Source organism: Danio rerio, chromosome 12 (genome assembly GCF_049306965.1).
Source record: "Danio rerio strain Tuebingen ecotype United States chromosome 12, GRCz12tu, whole genome shotgun sequence".
In the NCBI taxonomy this organism is placed as follows: domain Eukaryota; kingdom Metazoa; phylum Chordata; class Actinopteri; order Cypriniformes; family Danionidae; genus Danio; species Danio rerio.
The window spans coordinates 12158998-12185525 of record NC_133187.1 but is presented as its reverse complement, the minus strand read 5'-3'; the positions used below and the strand labels follow the sequence as shown (position 1 = coordinate 12185525).

The window sequence follows — 26528 nt, the reverse complement described above, 5'->3', positions numbered from 1 at the left end:
AACAAATGAATCGATTCACAGGTGTGAAGCACCCTAAATTAACTCTTAAAGAGTTCAATTTGACACTAGCCATGAGTGTTTTCGGTCGGTCTGCTAACATCTCCTCTTAAGTTTTTTGCCAGCCTTAATTCCTCAAATAACTTCTGCCTCAAGTGCCTCTCAGGTGAATTGGAGGATTCTCCAAGTAGTTCCGATGGCCAGTACATAGCTGAACTGCAGGGGTGTCCAAACTTGGTGTTGGAGGGCCGGTGTCCTACAGATTTTAGCTACAACTTGCCTCAACACACCTGCAAGGATGTTTCTAGAAAGCTTAGTAAAAGCTTGATTAGCTAGCCCAGGTGTGTCCAATTAGGGTTGGAACTAAACTTTGCAGGACACCGGCCCTCCAGGACCGAGTTTGGACATGCCTGCTGTACTGTTTTATCTCATAAAACACAGTGTGGGGGTAATGCATTACAATTAACTCGACTTATGTAATAATATTACTTTTTAAGTAACGAGTAAAGTAACACATTACTTACAAAAATAAGTAATAATATTTGAATTAATAAGTTTAATTAATTATCTTTTAAAAAACAAATTGCTGAATTAAACTTAAAGTAGTTGCAATGAATCATGCAGCCAATAGGACAATGTGTTAATTTTTTTAAAAAGGGGATTGTCTCAATCCACAGTGATTTTACTTCAGACAAATAGTAGAAAAGCAGAAAACGCTTTTAACTTTCAATACTCTTTAAATACAACATGCCCCTGGGGTCAGGAAATTGGCTTTGTCTTTGGCTCTGAGGCTGCAGAATCAGGGAAGAGCCCTCTCCTGCAAGTATAATCATTACATATAATATATCATTGGTTGACATTGCAGCCACCTTTATCAAAGTAAAATGTATTCAAACAAACATCTATATACGAGCAATATCACAAGTGTAGCAGTGCGATATGGCTGTATATCAGCACTGGTTGGGAGGCATGCCTTAGCGTCCCACCAGTGCTAATATACAGCCATAACTCACTGCTACAAGTGTGATTTTGTGTTTATACAACAGTTCGATGACACAATTGTGTATATAAAAAAAGAAAATTAAACACGGAGAGTCTGAAAACCCTTTTGTATTAGGAACTACTTTCTTCCGCCATTCATTCACATCTGCAGCTGACATCAAAACAGCAAAAGCCATTACTAGTTCACCAATGTCACTTAGAGCTAGTGTTTGAATGACTCTCTAGCGTAATGTCTAAAGTAATGACAAAACAGCTGATTTAGGCTCACAGTTTAAGATTATAAGGCTGAACATGACATGAAATGCCATCCGTCTACAAAGATATTTCCCTACAGTCTATTATAGAGTACAGTATTTCTCTGTTGCAATTGGTATATTGTGACGGATGCCAGGTGTCCCAACGTTTACCCGGAGACTTTTAGAAATGAAACAAAAAGGAGACAGAAACTAGTTCGCTCTTCCTATTGGCCTTTATGCGTTTCTCCCAAGTGCTGTCGACTATATATATGCCATGACAATGAGTAGGCGAAAGGGAAAGAAAAAGACACTCCATCACATTTGTCGCAAAATAAAATGTTACATTATTGAAAGAAAAGAATGATACAGCGGTTGAACGACCATCACACACTACTCCTCAGAGCTCGCCAGAACTGAACTGAGCTCCCATACATGCATGCTAACATCTCTAATGTAAAACAACCACAGAAGTCCTCTTAAAGGGGACATGACATTTATATAAAATACATATCAAACATGAAGCGACCGTTTAATATCACAATAATTAACCCTGAAAAAAGCAGCACAATAACTACCAGAATGCTGTTGTGTTTGAGATAAGGAAAAATGATAAACAAAAGCAGGCATTTCTTCTTTCTTTTTGCCAACAGAACACACATTCCTGATGTGTGAGTCCCTAATCTCACACTCAATCCACTACATTTTGTCAGGGTTCTGCCACTCTGGTCATGTAAATTCTTGTTTTGGTGGCAGAATCCGGACATGTCATGTCTAATCCTGTCCTGTTGTGCTCGGCTCAGGTTTTCTTGGGTCGAGCACTTGTTTCTGTCATTGTGTGTGTCTCCGTGTGTGTGCGCGCCTTCGTGGGTGTGCGCAGAGCATGCGCGCTCCCGCTTGATGCGGCCGCGCGGGCTCTGCGTCCTTCCGACGTGCGCGCGCGCTCTTGTACTCCTTTTTGTGTTTTCGTCTGTCTGCAGCGTGGTGTTTCATTCCCAGCGTCTCAGTCTTGTTGGTTTCGGTTTTGGTCGGCGCTGGGATGAAGCATGCACACTGCTGTGTGTGAGCGCATGGTGAGTGTTTGCATTCATCGTGTGCTTGTGTCTTGCATCTTTCAAAGCACGTGGCTATGTGTTTACATTGTGGTCACGTGCTTTTGTCGTGTGCTTCAGTGTTGTGCTTGTCTTGTCATGAACATGCGGTTAATGAGTTCTCTCATTGGCTGCATGTTCTTGTCCTGTTTTATGTGAGCGCATGGCTTGTGTTGTCTCTCTGTGTCATGCGCTCTCCCGTCTATTGTCTAGTCCCACCCTCCTTGTTAACTCATTATTAGTTTGTCATGTTCACCTGTGTGTCAATTTACTTTTGCTTTATAATCCCCTCATGTTTTCAGTCTTGTGCCAATTTTTTGTCGATCTTTCCCTATCCTGCTGTGTCCAGCCCTGCCTTGCCTTGTCTTGTCTGCCCTGTCAAGTTTGTTTGTTTGTTTATTTGTTTTATAAGTGTTTTTCCCCCTCGGGGTTGTTTGTTTTGCCTTTTTGTTTTATTTGTATTCTTCAATAAATCCTTAGTTATCTGCATTTGGGTCCTCGCTCCTTTTTCCCCTCACCGCACCTTGACACATTTACTGTGGTAACGTTATAAATACAGCATTACAACATATAAGAGAGAGAGTGATCGACTTGGAATATCACTTAGTTTAATAATGATTTGAAGCAAGTAAACTCAAAATGATCACATGTCTATTTAGATGCGAATAGCACCATTTATCCTCGTATAGAATTTGTCAAAGCAGTTTAAAATAGATCAAGTTCTAGTAAAGAACACTGTGTTTTGATGGTCTGTTTGTTCAATTGAAGTTACATTGCATCTACATGCCAACTAATTCTCATTAGATTAGAAGTAGATTGTTAGGTTGGGGTTAGAGTAAGTTGACATGTACTTGCAAAGTTTCTTATAGTCAGTTTAATGACTGTTGAAGGACTGTTAAATGTCAGTATCAACAGATATTTAGCAGACAGTCTACTACTCAAATGGACCATCAAAATAAAGTGTCACCCTAGTAAATTGAAACTGCTTTAGTCCAATTTTTACAGTTGAAGTTCGTTTAAGTAATGAAATTGTCACTGCTGAAAACCAAAACACTGAAGAGCAAATCCAATGGCATACAGCTCAACAAGTCCTAAACCGTACAAGCCAATGGCCAGGACTGGTTTGACCAATTGACAGAAGTGAGGGGAACAAACTTGAGAAAAAAACAGGCTCAGTTAGGCATCACCAGTTGTCCTCTGGCAAATTTCTTGTGCAGAATTACAGTGTAGGTGCCTGAGGCTTGAGAACGATGGACTGATTAATAATAGATTGATTGATAAATAAATTGTGGCACATGAATACACAGACAGTTTACTAAAAAAGTTGACTTTCAACTTGTCTGTGCTGACAGATACAGTGAGGCAAACACAAAAATCTAAACAGTTAAAATGTAATCAAATGTCAACTTTTAATCAAAAGAGATCATTTTGATTGATTGATTGATTCATTGATTCATTGATTCATTGATTGACTGACTGACTAAGGGTCACATTAAAAGTCTCCTACAAGTACTGAAACACAAAAACATGTTCCTATGCCTATGTAATGTGCCATATTAAGTAATAAACCCTGATCCAGTAGTTTCATAAGTCCACACCCAGGTCTCTATCAACATTTGGGTTATCCAGTATAGACTGATTCATTTCCAGGATGTTGGGTGGATGTGATTCTTGGCAGTGCAGTAAGTCTCTGGGTTTACTTAAAAGATATTTTTCAAATAAGATCAACCATGTTCCACCCAACAGAGTTTGAGCTACAGCTTACATTGGATCATCGGTCATGGGTGTGTCAATTTGTAATTATTTATTCAAATCATATTTTTTGCACACAAAATGCATAGATGCTTAGTTTCAGATTGACTCTTGTTTTGGCAAGCGTGAAACATGTATTTTAAAAAAAATAAATGCTACCTTCCAGTTTTTACTTACACTGGAAACAATTTTAAGCCAGTACAATAGAAAAAAAACATAATCATTATTTCCTTTTGCTTTTTCTTGTTTTAAAAAAAAAACATTTGAAAACATTAGCTGCACTGACCTAAAATTATTTGTCAGCAATATAAAAAAAACATTCAGTTGGGTTAACATAAGATTATTAGTTTTTTTTGGTGTGGTGAGCTACTCTGTAACAAAACTTTTTAAGTTGTGCCAACTGAACATTTTTGGTCTGCAGAACTGGAATGCCTAAACTAGTGAACTAAAAGAAAACATAATTCTTATTTCCTTTCCTTTTTTCTTGTTTACTAAATTTTTGAAAACATCAGTTGCACTGACCTATAATGTCTGAAGTTGAGTGAACAAAAATTTGGTACTAAGAAATAATACATTAACAAACAAACTGTTCAATTGAAAATAACTATAATAAAAACATAAAAATGTTTACAAAACATTTATTAAACACAGAATTAGAAACAAGACAGAAGGCAAAACAACAATAACAGTAAACAAGACAAAGCAGGACAAACAGAGAAAATAGTTTGTAATGCTTCACAAGTAAAAACAAGACTCAGCAAAGAGTCTGTGTGAATGATGTGTCTTTATAGTCCTAGTAATCAGTCCATCATGAGCTTCCAGTGGTGTGTGTGTGTGTGTGTGTGTGTGTGTGTGTGTGTGTGTGTGTGATCAGAAACCAGAACCTGAATCCTCCATTTGAATTATAGTTTTGTAAAACTCGAGTCCAAGTTCAAGTTGAGTACCCGAACACTACTATACACTATAAAAAATGCAGGGTTCCACACAATCGGTCTATTTTTACAAATTGAAGTGGATTGAGCATAAAACGATTAAGTTGTTTCCCCCTCAAAAAAAAAAAAAAAAAAAAAAAACTAAAGAATTGTGTTGTTTTGTCTCATTTTAAATAGTTTGAACAAACATCAAACTTTTTTTGACAATATAAAAAACAATTTCTTTGAATGACTTTTCTATGTGATTTACAGGTGTCTTAAAAAGATGATGGCAGATATCTCATCTTCAAATGTGTGCAGCTTTCATCAAGCATCCTGCAAGGTAATTATTATTACTATTAATAATAAATTAGGGGTGCCCAAACGTTTTCTTATGAAGGGCCAAAAACCAAAATTGATTGATGCTAGTGGGCCGAAGGTAAATATAGTTGGGTAATTTCCTAGTTTATTTCAATTAATTAATTAATTTATTTATTTATTTATTTATTTATTTATTTATTTATCTTTTTTTTTTTCAAATATATTTTATTGAACATTTTCAGTACAAAAACAAGTCAGAAAATTACACTGAGTAAAAAGATAATATCTATTATACATGTAATTTGAATTCTGACCCCCACATGATAATGACAGTTATAATAATAATAATAATCATAATCATAATAATCATAATCATAATAATAACAACAACAAATAATAATAGTAAGTAAAATTAAATTTTAATTAAATAAACAAAAAAATTAATAATAATAATAATAATAATAGTAACAATAATAATAACAACAAATAATAATAGTAAGTAAAATTAAATTTTAATTAAGTAAACAAACAAATTAATAATAATAATAATAGTAAAAATAACAGTAAAAATAAATAGTAAAATAATAATAACAACAACAAATAATAATAATAGTAAATAAAATGTAATTGTAACTAAACAAAAATAATAATAATAATAATGACATAAAATACAAAAAATATATTACAAAAAGGCTTATTACATTTCTTTTGTCCATGCTGAGACAAGCTCATACAAGCTTTTAATCTTAGTGACTTAGAGGTTCTTAGATAATCAAAGCAAGGGTCCCAGGTCCGATAAAATAGAAAAAGTTTGTTCTTCATAGCTGTGGAGAAAGCCTCAAGTGGGAATATGTTGCAGACTGCAAGCAGCCACTGATTTTTAACTGGGTGGTTCTTTATTAATCCACTTTATTCCTAGTTTATTAATTTTATTGAAACATTTCATTTCAGTTTGCTATTGTGTAGATCAGCAGTAAAACTAAAAAAAAAAAAAAAATTGCGTCAATTAGAAATGAAGATCTCTGTGTTAAGGTCATTCACCCCAACCCTCTCCATCATACTCACTTCTCCTCTAAGATGGCATGTTGGGCCAAATTAAAGGTTGCAATGGGCCAACTTTAGCCCACTGGCCCTACTTTAGGCATCTCTGATCTAAATGTATAACAAAGTTGTTTATCTTTAAATGATCAATAGGGGGAGCTCTGCATTCAGCGTTCAACGTTTCTAAACCTCTTTCTGTTTTTCCAGTTCAAAGAGACTTTTCTCCAGAGAGCATGTGAACGCTGGCTGGAGCTGTTCTTTGTGACCGAACTCAGTTCTCACATAAAACTTAAAGATTTACCGTTTGACCTGCTGTTGAAAACCCTCCGTAGTCCAAGGTCTCTTATGTTTTTGTGTGTTTTCTCATCTGCTTGACCTTCTCAAGTGTGTCACATTTCAAAACATTTTCTTCACAATCTTGTCTGAATGAATCTCTCTTGCTTAAAGATGAAGCCTCTTGACAGAACATTTGGATTTGCATCATGAAATTGTCCTCCAAATACTTCGTTAATTCATTGCAGGATGTTTTACTTTGAGCTAGTTTATATTTGTTTTGTTTTTTTCTATTCTCAATGGTAATTCACATAAGATTCTCATTGCTGTTATACAGTCATGAAAATCATCCTGGCTGCATAAAGTATATCATCTAAAAAATATATATTGTAATGTAATTATGCAATTCAATTGAATTTCTGTTTATTTCAATGTAAATTGTTTCAAAGCACCATTGCTGAAAGTCCAAACACTGAAGAGCAAATCCATCGATGCGCAGCTCTACAAGTCCCAAACCAAGCATTAAACCAATTAGACCATACATACAAATATATATATATATATATATATTTTTTTTTTTTTTAATGATTAAAAAATATGTAACCTTGTTCTGCTCCCTGAAATCCAAAATACAGGAAAAAGTACTGAAATTTATTTTTTGTTGGAAAGATACATTTTTAGTGTCAAATTTGCTTCATAAATCAGTCTGTGATGGTTTGATGGTCAGTATTTTATTTTATTTTTTTTTAAATATCAATGCTAAAAGCAATTGCGTAACTTTTTTGATGTATTTTTACTTTTTTAATGAGTTAATAATCTATTTAACACCCTTTTCCTGAATAAAACTGTATATTGTTTACTTAGGTTTGTCTTAACTATCACTAAATTATACAAAATAGTTTTCAGTTAATAATAATAATATTCATAATAGTAGTAAATGTTTCTTTAGCAAATCATCATCACCTATCCTCATTTGTAAGTCGCTTTGGATAAAAATGTCTGCTAAATGATTAAATTTAAATGTATTAAAATCACTTCTGAAGGATCACAGGTCAAAGACAACTGTAGTAATGATGCTATAAATGTAGCTTTGTCCCAAAAATTGCATTATTTGCAATTATTAATGATTAACTAATAGGAATAATTCCTTACATTTATATAGCACTTTTCTAGACACTCAAAGCGCTTTACACATTAGGGGGAATCTCCTCATCCACCACCAGTGTGCAGCATCCACCTGGATCATGCGACAGCAGCCATGTTGCACCATACCGCACACCACACACCAGCTGATTGGTGGAGAGGATAAAGCCAAGTGAAAAGGCCAATTATGATATGGGGCTGCTTAGTAGGCCATAATGGACAGAGGCCAGCGGGCAAATTTGGCCAGGATGCTGGCGTTAGACCCCTACTCTTTTTCAAAAGACATCCTAGGATTTTTTTTGACCACAGAGAGGTTTAACGTCTCATCCAAATCAAATCAAATCAAATCACTTTTATTGTCACATCATCAGCAGCACATGTGCTGTGATGAGTGAAAAGACGGCGCACACTGAGCAGTATAGAGTCCCCTTCACTATACTGGGGCGTTAAGACCCACACAGACTGCAGGTTGAGCGCCTCCTGCTGGCCTCACTAACACCACTTCGGGCAGCAACATACCTTTCCCATGTGGTCTCTCATCCAGGTACTGACCAGGTGCAACCCTGCTTAGCTTCAGTGGGAGACCATGTGAGAGTTGCAGAGAGCTCTTGCCTATTATTAAGATATTGTCTGTTTATCTTCCTTTTAAAATATAGTCTTATTCAACATCCCTAATTATTCCCCATAACTAAACCCAACAACTACCTTATTAACTATTAATAAGCAGTAAAGTCATGGTTTATTGAGGTAAAGCTTGTTTATGGTTTGTCAATAGCAGGAATTCATTCATTCATTAGTTTTCCTTCAGCTTAGTTTCTTTTTTTCTAAGGTGTCCACAGCAGAATTAAGCAGCAACTATTTTTGAGGAAACACTCATACACACTCATTCGCACACATTTACTAAGGCCAATTTAGTTTATTCAATTCACTGTACCGCAAGTCTCTGGATTGTGGTGGAAACCGGAACATCCAAAGTAAACCCATGCAAACACAGGACAATCATGCAAAATCCACACAGAAATGCCAACTGACTCAAACTATTGAGCTTTTTGTTGTGAGGTGACAGTGCTAACCACTGAGCCACCGTGCCACCCAATAAATAGCAAGAATTGTACCTTAACGTAAAGTGTTACCTTAATTGTTTATTATTTGTAATCATTGCAAGTATTCTCCACCGAGCGCTATTATTGTATGCTTTTTTTTAAACATTATTTTGTGTTATTCTAAACAATTATTCATATTTATGTATACATGTACATGTACTATCACACACACTGATCACAGGGGCGGACTGGCCATTTGGCAATTCTGGCAAATGCCAGAAGGGCCGGACCATTTTTTAAATGTGGGCCGGTCAGCTATTTTTTTTATTTTTTTTTAATGTATTGTTTTTTACATGTAAGCAGCTTTTATCTCTTGCAAGATGATGATAATATGATAATGATAATAGTAAGAATATTAATCAATGTTAAGCAATGGCCCAATCGGCAACGACCGGCTGGTTTCAAGATGGGCCGACCCAATCTGAGGTTACGCAGACGTAATCAAGATCTGCCAAGAATGTCCAACACACATTAAGTGCAACAAATTGTCAGAGATGGACCATAAAAAGGGAAAGGCAGTCAAGTCAGACAATGCCAAATTCATGAAATTAACTGAACTAGTCTCGAAAGGGGGCAGTGCAGTGATCCAGTTGGTAGCGCTGTCGCCTTACAGCAATAAGGTTGCTGGTTCCCTCAGCTGGGTCAGTTGGTGTTTCTGTGTGGAGTTTGCATGTTCGCGTAGGTTACCTTCTGGTTTCCTTGTTTTCTGGTCTAAACACATGCTATAGGTGAATTGGGTAGTCCAATTGGGAATTGTTATCCCAGTAATGGGTTGCAGCTTTGAGGGCATCTGCTGTGTAAAACATATGCTGGATAAGTTGGTGGTTCTAAGATTATTAAAGGGACTAAGCCGGAAAAAAAAAAATTATGACATGATTGCATATATGAATAAGTTGTTTTTGTTCCAGTCACATACATCAAATGTTTAAATATTTCTTAAATATGGTACTGCTTATATAATTTTACCATCTGTACACCAATATAAGTAGTGAATGTGCGTGTCCGTGGGTGGGGCTGTGTCGGTGTGGTAATGTGGGCTAGTGTGGCTACAATGCCAGGGCTGATTTTTTGTCCCAGTCCGCCCCTGACTGATCAGGTCCATAAACTGTTTAACAAGTGTTCTCAAATTCGATCCTAGAGGGTTGGTGTCCTGCAGATTTTAGCGCCAACTTGCCTTAACACACCTGCAAGGATGTTTCTAGAAAGCCTAGTAAGAGCTTGATTAGCTACCTCAGATGTGTCTGATTGGGGTTGTAGCTAATATCTGCAAGACATCGGACCTCCAGGACCGAGATTGAGAACCCCTTCTGTGCAATGTACGGTATTTACCTTATGCTGATGTAAATAGATAATTAAAAATGCTGACTTTCTGATTTTTTGACAGTAATGAGAATCTAATGTTAGTTACCATTGAGAATTACAAGATTCTTAGTAAAAAATGCAAGAACTCAGAAACAAGCTTACGCAAACACTCCTTATGTTTATTAATTCATAAAGCACATTTCTGATCTTGAAATCACCTTCTGCTTAGATAATGACTATCAAAATGCCTCAGAAATGAGCAGATGGAGTAAAGCAGCAGGAAACTAATAAGCTCTCTGTGTCTAGACTGTTTGCACCTAATGAGTATGAGGTCTTGCGAGTGGTGTTGTACTGGCTGTACCTGCAGTTAAACCCCCTCAGACAGACTCCTCCTGCCCATAGCACCGTCATCACCTTCTTCTCCAGGTACATAACCTCCTTCATGCCATTTACTGCTATCACAACAACATAATGCACATGGTCCATTAGCAGCCTATAATTCCAGACACTAAAAACCACATTTTCGAAGGACATTACAATGTTTCAGCACTTGTCATACACTATGCCTTCTTACTGAATTGACCTTCATACCGCATAGCTAGTTTCACACACATAAGCTATTTTAATGGCATCCCTCCATCATATATCTGTCTTCTTTCAGGGAAACGACTGTTTTCTTGGAACTGCCTCAGGGCCAGAAATACATCACTGCCTTTCAAGCTCTTCGTATGCATGGCATTACTGAATGTAAGTTTTTGATTATTTGTGCATCAGAATCAAACATAGGCTCACTCTGAAAACGTAGCCCTATATACATTTCTGGAGATCGTGAATTATGGCCCGCCCTCTTCCTCTCTCCAGCCTGCAACTAACGTCAAAAATATACAACGCTGGCTCATTCCGAAAACGTAGTCCCGTAGGAAATATGACCCATATTTGTAACGACCCGGATCAAAGGCAATGACAAATTAAAGGGAGGACATACACCGGATGGTTTGGTACCAAAAAGTATTTATTTAAACATTAAAGAATAATCAAGTGCTCACATTAGGTCAGCAAAATCAAGTATTAACCAAAGCTAAAAAGAAACAAAACAATATTTGACATTTTCCCCTCATACTTCTGTCGGAATGGGTACGAAGTTGTCATTGAATTTAATTTGAAATGGCTTTGAAAAGGTCTTAAAAAACCTTGAAATTCATTTGGAGTATTCTGGGGGTACCCTGTATTTGCAAGTTTGTCCTACGGAATTAATAACAAAAGAAAAAAAATAGAAATGGAGAGTTTAGCTGATGCGGTAACGCAGCAGGGTCTTGTTGGACATCTCGTTGGAATGAGCTAATAGAGTGATAGTTGAGCAGACTTCAGCAGCGTAAGTGGTGTAGCTCATAAAGCGCATGTCCACATGTTTTGACACTATCATTCCTGAACCCGGTTCGAATTATCACGAGGAAGACAAGTAGGAATCATTAATGTGTGTGTATTACGTTAAGCACATTTGAGCATCCCATATTATTTGCACATTTATTGAATGGAAATGTTTCTGATTAACGTATGCAAATTCATCTTTAGATGGCACCTTTCTAGCAATGTGTGTGCAGTAGATCGCTCAGGGAAAACCAGCGATCGCTGCAAACTGCACTTTCATGTTTGGCTGGTCAACTGTATGGTATGGAAACCTTATATACCTTCTATACATGCGGATGATCCCATCTCATACAGCTGCCATTCATTGCACGGCTCAAAAATACTTTGTAGTGTGCAATTTAACATAATTGCCTCTAGGAGACACCAATGGAAATAAAACAAACACACACAAGAAACACACGTACGCCAGACATGAAGTTGCCGTGGACCAACACAGCTTCTCACGTTCATTTCATTGTTAGTAAATCCAAACTTGAGCATGAAACCTGGCGTAGGCAAAGTTTTGGTTGCGTACGCAGTGTTGATACATGAGGCCCCAGGTCTGTTATGCATCAATTACGTAACTTTTTTTTTCTTGTTTTTGAATGTTAAAACAGTCCTCCTATGAATTGTCAGTCAAATTGTTAGTAAAATGGCCCTCTGCTTAATATTATTATTATTATTATATTATTGTACATTGGAGGATTTGAGATGCAGATCATGCGTCGTCAGTTGACCATGACGACGTGGTTTGAGTCCAGTGAAGAACGGCCAAAAAATAAAATAAACAAGTAAATAACAGGATGGGAATGTGGTTAAATCGGAAAACATGGTAAAAATCACACTGCCACGAGGGCTTTTCTTTTTCTCGATTACTTTTCAAAATACTGCGGTTGGTTTCAGAAAGTTGGATGGGCACTGGTCAATCGGTGCTTTTTAAAACACTATCAGTTGGGTATTGGGAAGGAGAAGGGTGGGGGGAATGGTCAGTTGGTCGACATCAGTCTCTGATGGATTTACACAAGAACAGCAAGCAAGAATAGCACTCAGAAGAGAAATTTAAGATCTTAAAATGCTTACACAGCAACATCTGGTGAATTCGCGAAAACAAAAACTGCAAAAAAAATAAAAATTCTAGGATGTATTTGCTCCTGTTCAGAAATGTATGTAGGGGTTCGTAATCAGAATGAACCTGGGTTGTCAGAATTGCACATTAGATTTGTCCTCATCATAACTAGGCATACATCTGTGATATATTTTTCTCCTCTAATTCTCTACATAATGTTGACGTGCTTCATTAGCTTAACTGAAAGCAGACAGTTTGGCAAAGTCAATGTGTATATCTCCATGAGCCGTGTCCAGACAAACAGTACGTCCCAAAAGGCTCACGTCATGCCCAAAATCACAACCTCATCTACTGAGCCTTCAACACTTACCCAGCATGGGATTATAACCCACTCCACCCCGCAAAAGCATGTCAGATTTCAAAAAATACTTTATAAACACAGTCATACTACTGATGCGTGCCATATGACTCAGTAGGGATAAAAAAGGAACATTTTGTTTCATGGGCTCATTATTTGGTCATTTTTATTAATTGGAGCACAAAACTGTGTGGGGGGAGAGAATTCACCTTTAGCGCATTTCTTTGGATTTGCACCTAAAGGAAACCCACACCCACACAGGGAGAACATGCAAACTCCACAGAGAAATGCCAACTGACCCAGCCAAGGCTCGAACCAGTGACCTTCTTGCTATTAGGCAACATAAACATGAACATTAACAATAAAGTTGTTGTTAACACATTAAGTAAGCTAAAGGATCAAAAATTTAACAAAAACACTGAAAAGAGCGCCATGGCATGATGGCGCCAGGGCACGCGCGGAGCACCGCCAGCCTGAGAGCGAGAGAGAGACTGAGCCACCGTTGCCGTCACCCTTATATACGGGGAATCCGCAGTGACATCCCCGGCATCATGCAATCCGAACAAGCCTTTTGCAAACTTCACCTACAACTCAAACAAGCGCAGAAAGCACACCACCACAGCAAATAAATAAATTAAAACACAGAACACTCCAAAAGTAACACTCCAAAAACTCAAGAATTGTGTTGATTCAGCTCAATTTAAATGAGTAGTTTGAACAAGTGATTGAGTGTAGGTGTGGCATGAGTAATATAAAAAAATCGTGGATTTATATGCTGATTTATAACCACGTAAATTAATCGCAAAACAAAAGCTCAGACCTTATTAGGAACGGTTGTAAATATTAATGAGCTCTGGTTCCCTAGTGCAACACACACACACACAGAGTGATGTAGTTTAAGCTGAAATGACCATTCACTAAGCCCCACCTTCCTTAGTTACTGTTGCTACACCTGTCGAGCTTTCGTGCCTGGCACATCTATTACAATATATGCACCGGTGTCAGACATTCCCAGGGATATATTTAGTCGTTTTTGGCGAACAGGTGAGATATCTGAGAAAGCCAGACAAAAAAGGACTGCAGTATGCATTACAGGGGTATGCTCATGACAAAATATGCAACTAATTACTTATATAAGAACTTAATCAAAATTAAAGCTTGGTTAGCCTAGCCGACTCATACTCTGACCATTCAACAGCTTATTTCATGCACAGCAGGATAGGTGCAATTTAAAATGAATCTAATTGTAACTAATTAAACCGTGAATTAAATTTTTTGCCAAAAAGCCTGATAGACTATTGTTGTGCAATGAAATATAGCGTTACTAACCAACAAGGAAACACGCATGGACAGTGCTTTTACATAATTCATTCAAAGAAAGAATAGCTAGAAAGGGGAAATTGATGGATTTGTGCCATTGACCCATAACAATATACAGTACCTTTAACTGTCAGTATGTTTGTGTGCTATTAATCCAGTTTCTATTCTAATTTGCAGTTAAGTTTAAAAAAAATTTATATATTGTAATAAAATCAAAGTATAAATAGAAGAAGCGAATAGATTTTCCCTACCAGCAAATATAAATCTGAAATCAAATATAAAAGCAGACACTAACCCGCTATAACATCATCCCCAATGACTAAATCTCTAAAAGATAAACAAAAACAATGGAGGTTTGTAGCTCTGACATGGGCATGAGGATTAGAAATGACTGAAAAACAGCTGCAGGTGAAGTATATTAATCGCAAGTGTTTAGATTGTTATCACGTCTTGGTTTTGTTCTTGATTGCTATTAGTATGACTATTATTGCGACTATTATAGAAAACACAATTTAGATCTTTTTAGGGTAAGAGGTGTGTGAGTTGTTGCCGTCTATCACTGAATGTGTCTGGAAAATCAAAACAAAACCAACTTAACTCCGCTCCTTTAGGGCCCCTAACAGAGCTTGATACATGCTGGCAATTCTCCCCTTGAGTTTTAGGTTTCAAAAAGGGAAAAAATTCAACCACCCTTGTTTTCTTCGCTCAAAAGCTCAACAGATCCCCTGCGCATAGCTACGGTTGCTAAGCCTCGGTTGGTGGGTGGCAGTTTTTGGGTGTGGCTTAGCGAAGGGTCAATACTAGTATTTTGAAAACTAGTCAAATATTATGTATCGTCATTATGGCAAAAATAAAATTTATTAAAACTGTTATGTTTAAAAATTGGTTGAAAAAAGTCTTTACGATAAACAGAAATTGGGGGAAAAATATACAGGAAGGTTAATAATTCTGACTTCAACTTTAAACTTAAAATTGTGCAGCTCTAATCTCTACAGTACTCACCGTGTTCAAAGTTTCAAACTGGTGTCTCTGGCAGTGTCTCAGGACACAAAACAGCGGAAGCTGTAGTCACTAGTATGTATCTTGAGGCCAGTGGAGTAAGGTTTACCCCATAGCTGGTCTCCATTACATTGCCACACTTCTGATACTTCTGTCTGTACAATTAGTTAATAGCACCGCAGCTTTTATTGTACCAAACTATCCACCTCTCTGAGTTGTGTTGTTTATGTGTGTTTATATCTCAGGGCAGCATCTGCAGGAGCTGAAGAACATCAGAGTGCTTCCTGAATCCTGGCTGCTGAACATCCTGTCCAATCATTATCACACTGTGAGCAACACCATATTCAATCTATCCTTCACTCCAGATGTTGCGCCATTTGTAATTCATGAGCTGCTTGTTGCAGTGGAGCTTTGTAAAAGTTGAAATCTTTTTTGTTTGTTTGGATTTTTTTTGGTGCCAAGTGAGAACTATTAGCTTTAAGGTTAGCTTTAAGAGATAGTTCATGCGAAAATGAAAATTCTGTCTTCATTTACTTAAATGAGTTTTTTTTTCTACTGTTAAATGCAAAAGAAGATTTTCATTTCATTTTTTTTTTAAGAAAGCTGAAAACCTATAAAGAGGGCCAAACAGAATCTGAGGAAAAATCTGCGGATTTATGCTGGAATTATTTTGGAGTATCATAACTAAAATCTAAGTAAATTAAATAGAAAACAGTAGCTTTTTAACTTTTTATTTAATGGTTACAATGCATACCCATCTGGATCCACTTATTTAGTAAACAAAGCAAGTCTATCATATAATATAATAAAGACAGAAAATATTACTTTACAAACTTTATTGCCAGTAAATCAAATTAACATAGGAATATAAGTCAGTATTATTACTGACATTAATCTAAAAACTGAATAAATATATTTATTAATATATAATATAAAATAGATTTATTTACACAATTATACAAGTAAATAAATAGACTCAATGATGGGCTATAAATCTGGAGAAATCCGCAGATTCCACGTGGGCCTACCTATAATACATGACTTCCATAGTATTTGTTTTTCCTACTATGGAAGTAAATGGTTACAGGTTTTCAGGTTACTTCTAAATATCTTGTTTTGTGTTCAAAAGAAGAAAGAAACTCATAAGGGTTTGGAACCACTTGAGGGTGAGTAACTAGTGAGTAAGGGGCCGATCACACCAAACAGGATTTTCCATAGCAAAAATGCGAGGCCCACCACACTAACAGTTCCTACACACTCCAGAAAAGGAACTAAGCCTACAATATCTAAATATTTCTGTCTTATCTCAGAAGGCTATGTTACTTTCACAAATAAAATAGTGGCTACTGAATTTGGACCCAGTCAAGAATTCCTAATTCTTGCAGCAACACCAGTCCTAAACTATTGTATGGCTTCAAAATTCCCATAGGAAAATGGACCTAATTATTTTCAACAATTCCTACAATCTCTAAGAGAAAGGACCAAACTGTTTCTTAAATAATACCTACAAGTACCCTGAGAATGGTCTAAGCCTGAAATTACCACTGCTCTTTCAGAATCTTTCGATAAATGGATTGTGCGAGGGTGTTGCTGTTAATATTAATTACATTTTAATATTTATTAATATTGTGATTGTAACAGGGAATGTGACGCTGACAACAGTGTTAGGATCTAAATGCAAGTTTATTAGGGAAGTCAGGCAAGCAATGGTTAACACGGGTGCAAGCAATCCAGAAATGTAGTCAAAATAAAAGGCGAGTGGTCAGGGGTCCGTTCTTCGTACCTCGCTTAAATGATCTAAGATGATTTGGCAGATCCTGGATCTTTTAATCTTAATAACTGATCTCTCGCTAATTTGGTTCTTCAAACAAGTTCGCGAATCAGATTAGAATGTCTGGATAAACTGATCTGAGATCGCTGCGTGTGTTGTGAAGGACAGATCTATCGATCCTCGAAATCATGATCAGCAATGCAACGATTGGCTGACGGCACAGCAGCGTAATGACATCATCTGATTAATATTCAATTATTCATGTGAGCAAAATTACATCAAATTAGCAGTAAACGGTTTGTTAAATATGACACGCAATAACCTTCCACATTTGTTGTGAGCTGCACCCTTTCCACTTTCATGTGTCAAGTGTATTCATAATGTATTTCAATGCAAATCAATGTATTTAGTTCCACATTTAGAAAATATTTTCTTTATTATAGAAGCCGTTTTTTAATCGGTGTAAAGAATAACTGGTTGTTTACAAAAGCATTTTCATATTGGTAAAGGCGTCTGCAACTTTTGTGAAGCATCAAATCATCGGCATATTAACTATCAAAACATGTTTATGACTGCTGAAATGTATTATTGCTTTTAAAAAAGTCACATATTGTGCATTTCTATTATACACAATTTGTACTAAAGCGATCTAAAAAGTTCATATCAATAAGTTTTCTCTTTGCACCACCAGGTGGCAGTCTTTGTACTTTCATTTCGAGGGTGCAGATTGCATACATTTTATTAATATGTATAACTTAATTTATTTTATTAATGACTATAACTTTATATATATATAGTTAAAAAATATGTATCATTTTCCCAAGTGTATATAACTACTACTGTAAGAAAATATCAGAATTCGGAACACTTTCTGTATTATCTTTGCTTGAATTAAGCCGATCTAATCCTGTTTATATGAATTGAACCTGCTCCCGATCAGGTTTGACCAGGCAGAACTGTTGCTATGACAACAACTCTCGGATCAGCTTTAAAGAACGAAACAATCCTGGATTGTGTCAAATCGTCAATATCCAAATCCAGCTAACAGAGTAATCCACGTACGAAGAACGGACCCCAGAAGGCAGGCGGCAGATAGGGATAAATAAATAAACAAGGATCAAAACACTGCAAAGCAAGACAAAGGAAATGTGTTGTAATGTCACTTTAACAGAAAACAAGACTCAGCGACTACAGGGAGTGTTATTGCTGCTTAAATAGTGTCTGTGATCAGAAACGTGAGTGTGAGCGGAGTACATGTATGGAGATGTAGTCCATAAATGGCGAATTTTAAGTCTGTTAGCGATTGTGCATGTTTTCCAGGCAGTGCGCAAAACACTTGTGGACGTTAGTAAATCATTAAAATGGGCACCTCTCATCGCAAAATGCTCATTCGGTGTGATCGGCCCCTAAATTTCATTTTATGGTGAATATGCCTTTAATCCAACCCAGCCTCATTCTGAAAACGTACCGCTATATACATTTTTGGAGAGTGTGTGTATGTTTTTTGAGATCTCAAATTTTTCTTGTAAGTGCCATCCGCCCCTGCTGTTCTCGCGTAAATCCACCAGAAGCCACTGTTGACTGACTGACTGACTGACTGACTGACTGACTGACAGACCGATTGACTAACCCACCCTCCTTCTTGCCTAAACCCAACCAATAGTGTTTTCAAAAGCAAAAATTGACTCGCCTACCCACTTCCCTAAACCCAAGCGACAGTTTTAAAAAGCAATCCAGAAAAGGAAAAGACCTCGCCTGATTTTTACCATTTTCACCCTGTTATTTACTTGTTTATTTTTTGGATTCTGTTTTCGTCGTACTGTACCTGCTTTCTGGAACCGTTCTTCGCCAGACTCGATCCCTGTTGACATGGTCAGCTCCTTTTTACGTCTGTAAAAATGCACCGACATACATGGCATGCTACTGGACAAACTGGTAACAGCGGGAAAGTCGTCCATCTGGAGGTAATCGGTCAGCTGGTAAGATCGAAAAGGAACAGTGCCATACCGCCCAGCAGCGCTTGTTTAAAAGATGAAATGCAGACATACGTAAATCTGGCTACATAATTCACGCCTTCCAGAAATGTATATTGGGCTACGTTTTCAGAATGAGCCTGCGTTGCAACAATTTGTGTTTTTTCCCGTCCAAAGCTTTATAGTGGGGGTGACATGATTGTGACTGACTTCTCCAAACAAGCCATGCGGTTTGGAATGATGTTGAATCAGGTGCAGTACATTTGATTTTCTATCCTTCATTCATGCACTGTTGCTGTCTTTGCAATAATACAACAGTAAGTCCGTGCTTAGCCTTTCATTTTATTGTTTATTGTGTCACCATACAGGAACAGGAATGCTGCACTCAGACCATCAACCTGTATGGCTTTTACTTTATTCTTCAAGCTGCCAAAATGGGTCAATCCAATACATACATTTTCTCCATTGAGGTAAGATCACTGTTAAAAAAAAGAAAGCAATATCAAACTGTTTTTAATTAGACTTAACTTGTTAATATTATTAAGCAATAAGGCATTTTCGATTAATTTCTGTGTGGAGTTTGCATGTTCTCCTAGTGTTTGTGTTGGTTTTCTCCGGGTTCTCGTTTCCCCCACACACTGAAAAAACAGTTTAAATATAATTTTTATATTAAAAATGTATAGAATTTTTATATAAAAAATTACAAATTTAAATGGATGTAAACAATTCATTTGGGCTGAATTGACAAAAACAAATTAAGTTGAACATTACTCAGTTTAATTTGTTTGTTTAAATTCAACACATATTATTGCATACAACAATTCTACAGACCTCTTTTTTTTCAGTGCAGTCCATAGACTTGCACTATAGGTGAGTTTATATGAGAGTGTATGGGCGTTTTCCAGTACTTGGTTGCTGCTGGAAGGACATCCGCTGTGTAAAACATAATAATAAGTTTAAGGATAAGTCGGCGGTTTATTCCGCTGTGGCGACCCCAGATGAATAAAGGGAATTAGCCCAAAGGAAAATAATAAATGTAAATATTATGTGTCTAAAAGTATTACATTCAGTATTGCACTTAAGTATATTCCCTTTAAAGTGTAGAATTTCTGTAATAGAAAATACTGTGATGTGTAATTTGTACAGTTTCTCAATATGACTGAAGCATCCACCAGATGGCACATTGGACTATACTGATTTATAATGTGTTTACCCTAATGTAAATTTAAAGATAAAGAGTTTACCCAGAATACTATCAATATTTAAGTCGTTATATGAACTTTTTTTTTCTCAATGGGACATGTAGAAGTAGCTGTTTAAAATGGTTAAGCTGTTATTTTTTTAGGGCGACGCGGTAGCGCAGTAGGTAGTGCTGTCGCCTCACAGCAAGAAGGTCGCTGGTTCAAGCCTCGGCTGGGTCAGTTGGCGTTTTTTGTGTGAAGTTTGCATGTTCTCCCTGTGTTCGCGTGAGTTTCCTCCAGGTGCTCCTGTTTCCCCCACAGTCCAAATACATGTGGTACAGGTGAAATAAGTAGGCTAAATTGTCGGTAGTGTATGAGTGTGAATGGATTTTTTCCAGAGATGAGTTGCAGCTTGAAGAGCATCCGCTGCGTAAAACACATGCTGGATAAGTTAGCAATTCATTCCACTGTGGTGATCCCAGATTACTATAGGGACTACGCCGAAAAGAAAATGGATGAATGTTATTTTCAATGGGAAATTGGGAATGGTGCTGTCAAACTTAAAAAAAGAAAGTGTATTTTAAAAAGTGCCATAAAAGTGGACTACTCAATAATTGTGCTATAAATAGTTTGTCTAAATAGTTAAGTCATTATTATTGTTCATTATTGGAGCCAATGTGGTTTGGCACACCACACTGAAAAAAGATTATTCCTTGGATTTACATTTTTTTAAGGTAAGTGGTTACAAACAATTTATATAGGCAGAATTTAAACAAACAAATTAAATTTAGAAATGGTCAACCTAATAGTTTTGACCAAACACTTAATGAATCATAAATCAAATTAATATTTTTTTCAGTACACAGTTAAATGTGTTGCTTAGGGAAAAATAAAAGACCACTTGTAAATTCTCAGTTTCTTTAAAACTGCCAGTTTATAAAAATATAATCATTTAAGGCATATTTTTCAACACCAACTATTTTCGTGTTTATGTGAAAATCTGGGTTATTCCTATTATTTCCTCTTCTTATGTTAAAAGATCAATATTGTGTTGTCTAGTTTTTATTTATGTATATTCATTTTAATATAATGTTCTAAATGGCAACATTGTAATTTTGATTCAGAAGGAATGTCATTAATAGTTTGCAGCAGGGGTGCCCAAACTTTTTTGTATAAATAAGGGCTAAAAACCCATTATCATTGAGAGCCATGGGCCGAAAGTTAAATTTCCTACTTTATTTTGTTATGTTGAAAAATAAAAAGAAAATAATGTATAATATTGCTTTAAAACATATTAACTAATGCAATATAATTTTCAATTTAACTTATTACAATAAAAATAAATAAAAATAAATTTGTAACACAGTGGATGTCACGATCACCAGCGATCCACTCCTGACAGATCACTGGTGAACTACATGTGTCATGTTTAAGAACTACAAATCCTATCAGGCCATGTCACACACTAGTTGCTCACAGCTGAGACTTGTGATCACTGATTATTCAGACTATTTATACACCACACATACACCAGTTTAGATTTAAATGTATGTTTGTATTTCTTTGTTTTGCCCCTTTTTTTTATTTACCTTAGCCTTGTTTATTGTTTGATCCTGTTTGACACCTACTTTGATTGTCAGCTTTTGACTACGTTTTGTATTGCCCTTTTTGTAATTTTGCATTTCTGTTTGTCCCTTATTTGCTTAAATATAAATTTATTTTACCTACACTTGGATCATTGTCTATGTTGTTCCTTGCTCTGATCCCCTTACTTGACAGTGGAGTGCAATGCTGGATACACTAGTCAAGCAGAATCTGCCTTTGCCTTCATTTGCTCATTGATGTCTCTGCAATGTCTTCTATCTGTCGGGTGACCGTATGTACAATTAAAAAAGAATCTGATTTAATTACATTTAATTGAAACATTTTCAGCTAGTTTTTGTAGCTTAGCAATTAAACAAACAAAAAGGTTATATTATATAGAAACCGCAGACTCTAAATCATCCTCATAATTCTTCTTAAATGAGATGGTGGGCAAAATCAAAAGTTAACATGGGCCAACTTTGGCCTGTGAGCCCTAGTTTGGGCATTCCTGGTTTATGGAATAAAATATAAGTTATTACTCAAACACACAACTATAAATTGTAAACCCAAAGAAACTTAGACCTTTAGAGTTGTCTTTATTGTATTTAATTGATTGCTTTTTTTACTTTTAGCTGTGCATGAAATCCTCAGAATAAGAAAAATTCATAATGTCATGAAAAATTATTTTCGGGGGTTAATTATTACTTGGAATTCATCCTTTCCCACCTCACCCTCTCTCTGTGTAGAGGTTAAGACACTGGGATCCTGCTGTACCCCAGTCTTCCGCTGTGAGCCATCCGTACTGCATGAGGGCTGATCGATCAGTGCGCTTTCACATCACAGTGCAAAGCTATGCCAACGGAGAGTGGCAAGAGCACAGCAGTGGAACTGTCAATCAACACTTCGGCTTATGCAAGCGCCTCAGCAGGAGCAAGGTACCAGCACTCAAAGACTGACATACAACTCAAGAAATCTTCAGAACAAAGTTACACAAAAACAACAATAATCTAAACAGCAGTTGCTGATTGCCCAAAACACTCAAGATTTAGATTTTATACATCAAATTATTAGCAATCAGTCTTACTTTAGTATTTTTCATGTTTTGCTTGATGTGTTTTTAATTAGATGGAAGGAAATTATTAGTTTCATAATTAGGATCAATCGAAAGGCAAAAGAGAAAGTTGTTGATTTTAATAAGTTTTATTTATAAAATTTTTTTTTGCATGTGTAGTGGCTGTGTAGTAGAACCACCAGAAGGGTTGCATAACACAAAAGAAGGGACTAAGCTGGTTGAATTAAAGTAATTTATCTAAAACTATGCACAGTAGTCTGTCCTGGCTAAAGGTCCCAGATTACCAGTTAACTATACATAAATGGAGAGTTAATCTCATATTAAAGCAATGTTATTGTAAAGGATGATAATTAAAGTAAACCATAAACGAAAAGCACTATAAGCAAAAGAAAGCAGGTGAATAACATTCTATGTGCAATAATAATAGGATGTTCACGTGCACACGGTTAATGGCCTTTAGGCTCATTAATAATCTGTTCTAAGAATGGTTAAAGCAAAAATGTTGACCGCTGCTGCTCACAAAGAATCTCAAACTCTTGAAAGTAGCATGGCTGTGTGTGCCTGAGCACTGAATTTTTTCCAGTCTATTTCAAAGAGAGCTGATCACATGAGTTGCTTTTCCAGGAACGGTTGCTTCGCGCAAGGAAGTCAGAGCACGCATCACATCAGCTGTATACGCAACACTAAAGCCCTCGTAAGTGAGTGTGGAGTGCCTGTCTCACAGTGCGCATGATCCTCTCATTCTTTATTTACCTGCTTTCTTTTGCTCGCACGAACAATTTATTTTGTCATTCGTGCTGCTTTTCGATTCTAAGATCACATTTGCAGCATATTGACAAATGACCATAAACTAAAGTTCTTATCTTTAGTAACAAGCCAGCACTGGCAATTTAAAAATTATTTTCAACTAGCCAAAGTGGCTAGTGGGAGTGTGTCTAACCAGCCTGATCTCACGAGGAAACGTAAGTGTTTTACGTTTTGTCAGTTTAGTTGCTAACCCGTACAAATTTGTATAAGTTCAGTCATACGGAAATGTAGGATTTTAAAAAAAGGAGGCGTGGCAACCCCACCCCTAACCCCAACTGCCATTGGGGGATGAGCAAATCATACTAAATTGTACGAATTAGATTGTACAAACTCATACTAATTAGCCACTAAATCAAAAAGTTACAAATTGCCATGAGATTGCATTGATGTAACCCATCTCAGCTGAAATGACCTGCATTTGGCGAGTTGGTGGGTAATTTCAAGTTCTGACTGTATATTTCCATAAAAGCAAGTAATAAATAAAATCAATGATTTGTTTGTTTTTTACATCTATCTTATTACATGATTTGGTTCTTGGAGTCAGGGTTTTCAGTTAACAGTTATATCTGTTTGACATTTTTATAAATAAACAATAAAACTTGTCAAAATCAAAATGAAAGTAGGTAAAAAACATTCCATGTGCAATAATAATAGGATCTTTACGTGCACATGGTTAAAACAGCAACGCGCTAACAATGCGCCTCCACACACCTCTTTTCCAGACCGGAACACCCATGAGTCCACAAAGTGGTGCAAATGGATTTGCTATTTAAACAACAAGGCGTAAATCGGGAAAATTAGGGTTTCCCTGGTCTGAAAATAGCAACACGTTGTGGAAAACACGTGTTGTGCCTTATTGGGCCGAGTGTATGATAGGGCCCCTAATCTTTAAAATAATGAAATATTTAAAAAATTTGCAAATATATATCAGATTTGAGATACAATCACAGTGAAGCTTTTACTAAATCCTTGTTTTCCTCAAATCAAATCATCACAGCACAGTTGAGTAGAGGAGAGGCACAAACAAAAATATAATTTATTTTTCTTGAAAAAAAAAAATTTTTGAAACAAATTTTGTTTGCTATTATTTTTAACTTAATTTTAATCTATCTTTTATTGGTCAGTTATCTTTTATATAAATAAACAAGACAATTTGTCAAAATAACATTGTTGTATTGTTTTTGTCAGGGTTCTGCCACTCTGATCTTGTAAATTCTTGTTTTGGTGGCGGATCTTTGACGCTACTCATGTCTGGTCCTGTTTCTGTCTCTGTGTGCGCGCGCGCGCCGTCGTGGGTGTACGCAGATTGTGCGCGCTGCCACTTGATGTGGCCGCGCACGCTCTGCGTCCCTCAGACGTGCGCGCTCTTGTACTAGTGTTTGTGTTTGTTCTGTCAGCAGCGCGCTGCTTTATTCTCGGCGCCTCCGTCTAGTTGGTTTCAGTTTTGGTTGGCGCTGAGATGAAGCATGTGCGTTGCTTATGTGTGAGCGCACGGTAAGGTGTTTATCTATCGTGTGCTCGTGTCTTGCGTCTCTTGTCAAAGCACGTGGCTTGGTGTTTACATTGTGGTCACGTGCTTTTGTCGTGTGCTTCAGTGTTGTGTTTGTTGTCATGAACATGCGGTTAATGAGTTCTCTCATTGGCTGCATGTTCTTGTTGTTATGTGAGCGCATGGCTTGTATTGTCTCTCTGTGTCATGCGCTCTCCCGTCTATTGTCTTGTCCCACCCTCCTTGTTAACCCATTATTAGTTAATTGTGTTCACCTGTTTGTGTGTTAATTTTCTACAGTTTATATACCCCTCACTTTTGCTGTCCTGTGCCAGTTCGTCATCACTTGTTGTTGTTTGAACCCTTGTCTTGTCATGTTTCCAGTCCTGTTCCTGACCATCCAGCCCAGTGAAGTTTGTATGTGTATGTATTTGTTTTGTTAATGTTTTCCCCCTCGGGGTAGTTTATTTTGCATTTTATTTTACTTTTATTATTTAATAAAATCCCATTTCCCTGCATTTGAGTCCTCGCTCCTTTTACCCCATTTCCCATCACCAACCCTGACAGTACGAACTGGCCAAAAAGAGGACTCAGCGGAAATGGGACTATTTCTGCGCCCAGCTTGCTCCCAGCAAGAAGGACCCATTGACCAACCCCCAGCCAGAGGACTGTCTCACAGGCAGAACCATCGCCCCTTTGGCATCTACGCCGAAGATCTTCTCGAGGCAGTCCGGGGGCTTGGGTTCAGTGAGACCACCCTCATCCACATCTTTCTGGCTGGATTGGATGAGCCATTCGATTGGGAGGAGCTGGGTGATATCGGGACATGGACATATTGGGAGGTGGTGGACTATTCCTGTCTGAGGATGGAGAGGGAGATCCTGGAGGGGGAATGGACCCCTCTCACCACCACCACCAGCACCATCTCCTGGTCCATGTTCAGCCCCCAAGGGTTAACCCGCACCCAAAAGCGGAGGCGGAAGAGAAAGGCCTCTTCTGCGAGGGTTGCTCCAGCCCCTGAGCGCCCTCCAGTGTCGGCTCCAGCCCCTGAGCGCCCTCCAGTGTCGGCTCCAGCCCCTGAGCGCCCTCCAGTGTCGGCTCCAGCCCCTGAGCGCCCTCCAGTGTCGGCTCCAGCCCCTGAGCGCCCTCCAGTGTCGGCTCCAGCCCCTGAGCGCCCTCCAGTGTCGGCTCCAGCCCCTGAGCGCCCTCCAGTGTCGGCTCCAGCCCCTGAGCGCCCTCCAGTGTCGGCTCCAGCCCCTGAGCGCCCTCCAGTGTCGGCTCCAGCCCCTGAGCGCCCTCCAGTGTCGGCTCCAGCCCCTGAGCACCGCTCAG

The 26528-nt window shown here is 37.5% G+C and overlaps 1 protein-coding gene across 11 annotated transcripts in view; it reads left to right on the top strand.

The window, feature by feature from the left end:
* btbd16 (BTB (POZ) domain containing 16) overlaps positions 1 to 26528 on the top strand; it is a 53375-nt gene that overhangs the window by 19235 nt on the left and 7612 nt on the right. For 9 of the 11 annotated variants that reach the window (XR_012387871.1, XR_012387870.1, XM_073918281.1 and 6 more), the window contains 8 exons: positions 5260 to 5329; positions 6556 to 6686; positions 10476 to 10595; positions 10831 to 10916; positions 15565 to 15647; positions 19241 to 19315; positions 19432 to 19533; positions 22575 to 22763. Coding sequence is in view for 9 of the 11 variants with exons in the window: in XM_073918281.1 (XP_073774382.1) it covers positions 5260 to 5329; positions 6556 to 6686; positions 10476 to 10595; positions 10831 to 10916; positions 15565 to 15647; positions 19241 to 19315; positions 19432 to 19533; positions 22575 to 22763 (856 nt within the window). In the remaining 2 variants the exon portion in view is untranslated. Of the gene's footprint in view, positions 1 to 5259; positions 5330 to 6555; positions 6687 to 10475; positions 10596 to 10830; positions 10917 to 15564; positions 15648 to 19240; positions 19316 to 19431; positions 19534 to 22574; positions 22764 to 25580; positions 25620 to 26528 lie in introns of all 11 variants that reach the window. The other 2 variants (XM_073918283.1, XM_073918284.1) reach the window with 1 other exon arrangement.